The sequence below is a fragment of the Globicephala melas genome, chromosome 18 (assembly GCF_963455315.2).
Source record: "Globicephala melas chromosome 18, mGloMel1.2, whole genome shotgun sequence".
Taxonomy (NCBI): Eukaryota; Metazoa; Chordata; class Mammalia; order Artiodactyla; family Delphinidae; genus Globicephala; species Globicephala melas.
Genome location: NC_083331.1, coordinates 77,875,413 through 77,884,495, shown reverse-complemented (window position 1 = coordinate 77,884,495; position 9,083 = coordinate 77,875,413). Strand labels below are relative to the sequence as shown.

Here is a 9,083-nt window from a genome sequence, read left to right as displayed (position 1 = left end):
TAGTCACAGAATTTTGTACCCAAACAAGGATATTTCATCCCCATTATGAAAAGTCATTTGTATTCTTTTAAAATAGTGTTTTTAAAATTAATTTAAAATACTTTTAAAATCAAAGAAGCAACGTGCCGGTTGAACACCATACTAAAAAACGTGATATACTTCAAAAACTGTAAATATAGACCTGAGAAATAAGATAAAAGAACTCTGAGAAAAACAATGCTAGAAAAGAGGGGCGTAGTGGCTCCTGCTTCCTAAGCCGGGGAGAAGGGCAAAGGTAATACTCAGTCCTGGTGGTATTTATAGTAAAGCTGCATCAGATGTCAGCCTTTGAAAACTGATTACAATTTTTTAAAAGTATGAGAAGAAACACTACATACTCACAAAACAAGATAACAGAAAGGACAGTGGCTCAAAAGACTTCTTGACTTCTAAAGTAATTTATCCATCCACTTACTAGGGTTAAATGACATGTTCCTGAAATATATGAGTTTTCAAAGTCTAATTGGAGTTTCTTTCTGTTGATCTGATGTCAGAACAGTAAATTATTATGGTCTCAAAAAAGAAAAGTGAATATCAATTTAAAAATTCATTGTAATTTGAAAGACTGTTCACTAGTTTTCGTCAATCAATCATTACCGGTCTTTATAATCACTGAGTTGGGTACTGAAGGTCCTTAATCACAAAGCTTCCAATTGAGGCAACTTGAATGGTTTTTTTCCTACGATATCAAATGTGACATAAGAGATAGAATATGAAAGAATTTTAAATGTAGCCCATATCAAGGAGGAGTGAGACAGAGCAGCAGATCACACGGGGAAGGAGGGAATGCAAATACCCAGATGTGGAAACTCTCTGCCGTGGTATCCCACATGACTGCCTCACCGTTTTACAGAAAAGTTGAGACGGGGGCACCTGACCACAGAATTCGCTGTCTTACCACAATAACCCACCGCCCAGAAGTACTGGACTAACATAAACTACCGACTTTAGTTAATAACATCATGTCCATATTGGTTCATTAATTGTAGCAGATATACCACACTCATGCAAAATGTTAATAATAGGGGAAGCTGTGTTTGGGGTGGATGGGTCGATGAGCCTTTCTGTACTATTTACTTAACGTTCTATAAGTTTAAAATGATACTGGGCTTCCCTGGTGGCGCAGTGGTTAAGAATCCGCCTGCCAGTGCAGGGGATACGGGTTCGAGGCCTGGTCCAGAAAGATCCCACCTACGGCGGAGCAGCTAAGCCCGCGCACCACAACTACTGAGCCTGCACTCTAGAGCCCGTGTGCCTAGAGCCCATGCTCCGCAACAAGAGAAGCCACTGCAGTGAGAAGCCCACACACTGCAGCAAAGAGTAGTCCCCGCTCAGTGCAACTAGAGAAAGCCCACACGCAGCAACAAAGACCCAGTGCAGCCAAAAAAAAAAAAAAAAAAAAAAAAAAGATACTAAAACCCATTAAGTCTATTCACTATTTTTAAAGAACTCATGGCCATGAGGGAGTGTCCAAGGAGCCAGCTGAAACAGCTCCCAAGAGCCAAGGCTGGAACAATTTGAGCAAGAAAATAAGTGATGCATTATTGGATTATGACCCAAAGTATAAAAATAAATACCCACAAATGCATACTGATATAAGTAAATTGTTGAAAAACAAGCAAATGGGGGAGAATAAACAAATCTCCATGCAGAAAAATTTTACATAAATCTGTGTAGATACCCCACACTTAGGGAAGGGGACCATAACTACCCACTCCCTAGGTGTGGGCTGCACAGTGACATTCTTCCAAAGAGCAAGAAAGGAAAGAGAAAAGGAGTAACTGTACTAACACCACTGGAGGGCAGCTGACCAAGGTCCACACCAGCAGTGAGACATCCAGTCAATAGACTGCAGCCTCGATGGGATGTGAGTAGAATTGTTCTTCACCTCTGTGGACTTAGTGCGTTTATATTTAATGTAATTTGTGAGCTACTTTGGTTTCAACATACCATCTTAATAGGTTTTCTCTTGTCCCTCCTGTTCTATGTTCATTTTTATTTCTTTTTTTCTTTAAGTGGATGAAAATTTTTTATAGTTTTATATTCTACACTATCATCTATCTAGAGTGAGGGAAAGAGATTGAGTTCTTTTAAGGGATTGGCTCACATGAGTGTGGGAATGGCAGTTCCACAATCTGCAGGGTGAGCTGTCAGCTGGAGACCCAGGGAATAGCTGATGCTGCACCTCGAGTCTGAAGGCCGCCTGCTGGCAGAGCTCCCTCATCCTTGGGGAAGGTCAGTCTTTCGTGCTATTCAGGCCTTCAACTGATTGGGTGAGGCCCACCCACGCTACGGAGGGCAATCTGCTTTACTCAAAGCCTACCATTTACATGTTACTCTCATCCCAAAACACACTCGCAGAGACACCTAGAACAATGTTTGACCACACATCTGGGCACCATGGCTAGTCAAGGTGACAAAAGTCACACTCGGCATTAAAATCCTGGCGGGGCTGCCACTTGTACCAAGTAGGCCCCCAACCTTGGGCTACTGTAGCTGGAGTGTCACCCTGTTCGTTTCCTACCAAGCCCCCTTTAGCTGGTGAGCCATGGCTTTTCACCTCCTGCCCCAAATTGAGCCCACCCCTTCTGGGACCAAAGCTGATGGTCAGGCAGCCACCGTGCACTGGGAGCACCAGGGCTCTCCTGGGTCAAGCTGTGTGTTGGGGACTGGAGCAGTCCTGGCAAGAAGACCACAGATGCACATTTTTCTCCCTAGAAGCTCCATCATTTTTTCAAGACTGAATGCTTTCCAATTTGTGGTCTATCTTTGGTTGATTTCCAGTGCCCTGGCTTGGTTCATCTTGGCAAATTGGTCCAGTTTTCTGCTTTTTTTTTTGGTGAAAAGGAGTTGCTTGCATCCTCACCCATCATCTCTGAAGTCCCTCTGGCTTCATGTATTTTGAGGGTCTGTCATCAGGCACACGTGCATTTACAGTTGTGTCTTCCTAAGGAACTGACCCTTTTATCAGCACGAGATGTCCTTCTCTGTCTCTGGACACTCCCCGTCTCCGAGTCTATTTCACCTGATGTTAATGTGGCCACTCCAGCCTTGCTATCCTCACTGTTTTCTTGGTATATCTTTTCTCCACCCATTTACTGTCTACCAACTTTTTATATTAAAATATGTCTTAACCTGTAATTAGGTCCTGCTTTTTTCCTTCACTCATTCTGGCAATCTTGGCCTTTTAATGGAGCGTCTCATCCATTAACACTTGTTGCCATCATTAGAGTGGTTGGATATAGGCACACTGTTTCAAAAGTTTGTTTTCCGTTGTCCTCTTTGATTTTTTGTTTCTCTGTCCACTCTTTCACTCCTTCTTTAGGATGACTTGAGTCCTTTGGAATTCTGCTTCACTTGCTGCTGAGAAGAGCCAACCTGATTCTTCAGAAAATGGAGAAAAGGCCAGACTCTGCACACACACACACACACACACACACACACACACACACGAGGAGGGGTTTCCTGCTGTGTTTAAGAAGGTTCAGGTGACCTGGGTTTTCACGTTTTACCCAAACGTCTCCATCTCAAACCTCAGGGTCCACTTCTTCTCAATTAACCATCCACCCTTAACAGGAGAGACTTGGAAGGACTGTGTGTTGAACTTGCATCATAACTGGAGTCTGGTCCTCAGTTCTGATGACTTGGCAGGTACAAGAATAAGAGATTTCTTTTAGGGCTGTTATAGACGCCCTCTGGTTCTGCCTATGCCTGAGCCTCTAGCTAGAAATGCAAGGACCCTAGGTTTCCGCATGTACCCCAGCACAGTCCACCCTGTGCTCTCTGTAGCCATCATTACCCCTAACCGCAGCAGCTGCTTAATTTCCCCAAGTCTTGCCATCAGCCAGCCCCTTTCCCCAGGTAGCCACACGTGACCATGTAACACATTTTGGTGGTCGAGCCTGCCCCCTTCTCTCGCTCTTGTCTGACTGACTAGTTACCTGGGGCTGGGGGTGGGGAGGTGCCAAACAGCACTCTTATGAAAAGCTGGACAATGTGGCCGGTGTCGATGGTCAGCCACGTGTCGAAAATCATAAAACCCTGTACTTCTATAAACAGACTTCTCCACCCAAAGTGTAAGTAGAACCAATGATCCTTTAAAAAAAATTATGGACTGTGAAAGCGCTGCAGGGCACCCTCCACTCTTACAGCAGGTCAGGGGCCGTCCTGAACCTCTGCTGAGGACGTCTGGGGGTCGGTGCCGTCCTGACCCTCGAGGACACCTGGGGACGTTTGTGGGTCTGAGCACCCCGAGCACCAGCGGCTGGGGCGCCTGGTTCCGGAAGTTTCCTGGCTGGGCCGCAGTCGTCGGGAGGAACCCTTAGGCAGGCGCACCTGCGGCCCCGAGCGCCCGGAAGAAGCGGGGCATTGTGGGAGGGGCCCGCGTTTCGGCGGGTTCCGTCAAAATGGCGCCCTTCTTGCCGGCGCTGTCCGCGAGCCCTTAGCCTGTGGGGGACCCGGGAGCCCGCGTGACGCGGGGCGGACGCGGGCGGCCGGGCCTCCGGAGCACGCCAGGCTCGGGGCGGGGCGGGCGAGCGCCGGGGCTTCGCGGGGCCCCCGCGGGCAGCCCCGGGCTAGGATGGCGACCCCGGACCAGAAGTCGCCGAACGTCCTGCTGCAGAACCTGTGCTGCCGGATCCTGGGCAGGAGTGAAGGTAGCGGGGCTGGCCGGGCGGCTGGGAGGCGTCCCCGGGACTGGCGGGGTCGGGGCTGGCGGGCCTGCGGGCGCTGCAGCCCCCTGGGCGGGGGAAGGAGGCCGGTCCCGGGGCGGCTGAGTCACCGCTGCCCGGCGCGGTGCCGGGGTGCAGCCCGGAGGACGGTCAGCCGCCGCGCGTCCGCCTCCTCCGGCCGCAAGGCCCGGCGGGCGCTCCCGTGCTTATCCGGATGGAGAGTGCGGCGGGCTGGCCCGGGTCACACGCCCGTGACTGCGCGGGGGCGACGCCGCAGAGGGGGTCCGGGTGGTGGAGCCACACAGTTTCCCCTTAACGTTAGCAGAGGAGCGGATTTGAGGATCATGCAAAGGTGCCTATGACGGTTACCTGCCACGTTTTCCTTCGACGAAGGGCTGAGGGTTGGTTGCTTTTGATGTAAAACCATTTCTGCAGGGTTCACATGGCGAGTCCTGCTACCAGACCAGTCCCGTGCAGTAGGTCAAGCCATTGTGTAGTTCTGGAACCGTAGAACACGGCACAGTTTGTCGTCTCTCGATGTTTGTTTTGGCGGGAGGGAGGGGGGAAGAGGGGATGCACTACGAAGGGATCTTTTGGGTAATTGAAGCAACTGGGTTACTTACTCCTTGAGCACCATAATGTGGGAAAGAAAGTGTGCAGTTTTTGCAGGGAGACTTAAAACAAAATTAAAGAATTGAGACTACATTTTGACCTTTCATGATTAGCGTACATAATTTATTTGATGGTCTTAGGAGCAAAAAGATGAATTTTATTTGGTCAGTCTGCTAAATGACACTGACTTTACACGGTTCTTGCTCCAGTTTTTGAAGTTTCACTCTTTCTCTTTGTTCATCTAAGAAATCTTTGGGCTCCCCCCACCTCCAGGCACTGTGCTAGGCGCTGGTGATGCAGAGGTAGAGAGACAGGTAATTCCTCTCATAGATCCTACATTCTAGTGGAGGATATGTGATAAAATCAGTAAACTTAGGGGCTTCCCTGGCGGTGCAGTGGTTAAGACTCATGCTTCCAATGCAGGGGCGCAGGTTTGATCCCTGGTCGGGGAAACTAAGATCCCACATACCATGTGGCGCAGCCAAAAAGTTAAATAAATAAAAATTAAAAACAAGAAGGTTTTCTCTCATCGTTAGAGTGGAAGAAACGTTCCTTATTAAAAAAAAATCAGTAAACTTATAATGTTGTTTAGTGGTGCTGTGATGAAAAATAAAGTAGGGTAAAGGGATTTTTTTTTAATTTACAAGTTATTAGACTAGATTTAATCTTTTTTTAAAAATTAATTTATTTTTGGCTGCGTTGGGTCTTCATTCCTGCAAGCGGGGCTACTCTTTGTTACGGTGCACGTGCTTCTCATTGCAGTGGCTTCTCTTGTTGCAGAGCACGGGCTTCAGTAGTTGTGGCACATGGGCTTCAGTAGTTGCAGCACGCAGGCTCAGTAGTTGTGGCTCACGGGCTCTAGAGTGCAAGCTCAGTAGTTGTGGCTCACGGGCTTCAGTGGGCTCAGTAGTTGTGGCTCATGGGCTCTAGAACACAGGCTTAGTAGTTGTGGCGCATGGGCTTAGTTGATCCATGGCATGTGGGATCTTCCTGGACCAGGGATCAAACCCGTGTCCCCTGCATTGGCAGGCGGATTCTTAACCACTGTGCCACCAGGGAAGCCCAGGGTAAAGGTATATTGAGGGAAAGCTGAGGATACCTAAACAGAGACCTGGGTGGAGAGAGGGAGGGGCCCTGGAACACCTGTGCCAAGGCCTTGAGGAGGGCGGGGCCTGGCTGTTTTCTGGTTTTATCTCCAGCTCTTCTGTGTGTGTCTGAGTTGCCTTTCTGATTAGATGTTCCTGATCATAGGAGACACCAGGGAACTGATGTTGGTCATGATTCACTCATGTTAAAGTCAGGGTTTGCGTTACACCCGTGGGCCCTCAGTTTTCCTCTGGGGATAAACCACACATTCATCCGTTTCCATTGTCACAACTAGACTTTGAAGACCATTCATTCATTGCTAGGTGTCATCATGTTTCTCAAATTTTTTTTTTAACATTTGAGGCTCCTTTTGATTGACTTAGTTTCACCCATTCCAGGAGGTTGAAAAACTTTTCAGAAAGTTCTGCACCGTGTAGAATTGTGTCTAAATTAAGAGTAAATTGGCTCCCGTACACCTTAAACTTATACGGTGATGCATGTCAGTCATATCTCAATAAAACTGGAAGGAAAAAAAAAGTAAATAAGCTGTCTGTGAGATCCTGAGGGGTCCTCTCAGAGTAAAATATATCATAAAGTCCACTAAAACAATGCTGTCTTTATTCTGTTCTGGACAGCTAGGATTGCCAAACAGTTGTTTTCGTAATTCCAAATTATGCTACTACTTACTGAAGAATATATGTCTTTAATAGCTTGCCTTGGTCTGTTTTAATTTATTCTTCCTTAGTGAACAAAGGAGCAATGTTATTGCTGCCTTTACAGTGTTTGAGATTTAAAAAAATTTTTCTTTTCATTGGTGGGTATTTTATCTGTTAACTTAGTAGAACGTTTGATTAACTACATTTTCTAGTGAGCTTACAAACAATTGGCCTTATGCTTTTATAATATTGCTTTTTTAATACTGTGAAATTGAGGCATAATAGACACTTGTTACTTTTAATGTGAATTTCATATGAATCAGTTTTTCATAAAGTTTTTTTTTTAATTTGTAGTTAGCTTCAAGGGACCTTCAGAAGCAAAGCACCTAGCTATAGTGATGCTTGACACTTTTATGAAGTTAGTATAACCATTATTTCCCCCCTTTTCCAGCTTATAACACTTGTGAATTTGTTTGAAACACACAGTGCCAGTCAGTGAGAGGAGAATTCTCTCTCCACATCCTTGAGCCTCTCCTGGAGAACATTTTACTCATTATTATATCTTTGGATAGTCATTATTTCTGTCTTTGGAAACAATGTACTTGATGTTATAGTGTTTCAGCTCTGCCAGAGGCCACATTCCTTTTCATACTTTGTAATCCTCTTTCAAACTAGAGATTAAGAAGAAATACAGGAGTTTTTGTTAGGTAAGTGTTTTAGCACAAACGCTTAGGTAGGACTACAGTAGCCCACATACTGAGGTCAGACGATGGCCCTGACTGGGAACGGCCACGTGAGGGCAGCGTGAGCCATGGTGCAGGCAGGGAAAGGATGTCGTCTTGGTTTGTGGACCACAAGTGGTGTTGCTGTGGGGTTTATGATTTTTGAAAATTGTGAAGAGTTCTTGGTGAAGTTCCAAACAAAGTGTAGTCTTTACCTTGGGAAAATCAATGTGTATTAAATATACATCAAAACATATTATGTGGGAAAAAACCCTTATTATGTGTATGTTAAAATGTACTCTAAATGTTTATTAATGTGTATATTGAAATTTTAAAGGTTTAGGCTTCATTTGAAAATTGTACTTAATGGTTTATTATTGCTATTTTAAAATGAATTAGTATTTAAAAATGATCATGGTTTATGTTTCTAATACAGTAAGTATAGATTGATGTAACCCACATAAATAAAAGACTTTTAGGGGTCCTCAATCTTAAAAGTGTAAAGGGGCCTTGAGACCAAAAAGTTTGAGAACCACAAGCTAGAGCAATGGTTTTTATTTTGGTTTTGTTTAGAGCGTTGCTTTTCAACCAGCACTGTGATCAGAGTCATCTGTGATCTCACGAGAACCTGGTAACACTGGCTGCTTTCGGGAGAGGAGCTGGTGGCCAGACAGTAGTGGAGGGGGAAGACTTTACTGTATGCAGTGTTACGTCTTTTCACTTTGAATTCTCTAAATGTGGCACTTATTCACAACTAATATTGTGGGCCCCATCTCCAGAGATACTGGTCCTGGCGGTGTCTGTTGGAGCTTGGCGTCTGGAACACAGTCATTCCGACCTGTGTCTGGGGTGGGGATTGCTGGTTCAGGTTACTGACCTGTTGGCCTGTCCTTTACGAAAGCAATGTCACGTGCGCACAAGCCCACAGGTAGAAGAGGTGCAGGAAGGCAGGAACTTACGACTTGGACAGTTTGTCCTCCGTCACTTTCTGAATCTCTGGGAAGCACACGACTGTAGAGTTTTTGTAATTCCTGGGGACTCGCTTATTTTTGTGCACCTTGAAGTTCAGTGGTTGTCTTTTACCTGAACGTGTGGATAATAACCCTTTCAGGATGCAGAGGCAGCTGTCTTCCATCTGAAACCTCCTGGGCCCACACCTGCGTGCTCTCTGGGCCTTCGCGTGTCGGATTGAGATCCTGTGGTCCCACGGTGTCGCGGCCCTGGCTTTGCACCTCCTCCTAGTTTCTCTCCCACCCTGCAGCCAGAGGGTCATTTCTATTGAAGGCTGATTTTGTTGC

At 46.1% G+C, this 9,083-nt stretch overlaps 1 protein-coding gene across 2 annotated transcripts in view; it reads left to right on the top strand.

The window, feature by feature from the left end:
• Positions 1-4,445: 4,445 nt before the first annotated feature.
• The window catches only part of TUBGCP3 (tubulin gamma complex component 3), a 60,361-nt gene continuing 55,723 nt past the window's right edge, over positions 4,446-9,083 (top strand). For both annotated transcript variants that reach the window (XM_030856716.3, XM_030856715.3), the window contains exon 1: positions 4,446-4,694. In XM_030856716.3, coding sequence (XP_030712576.1) covers positions 4,619-4,694 — 76 coding nt within the window. In that variant the 5' untranslated portion in view covers positions 4,446-4,618. The remainder of the gene's footprint in view (positions 4,695-9,083) is intronic.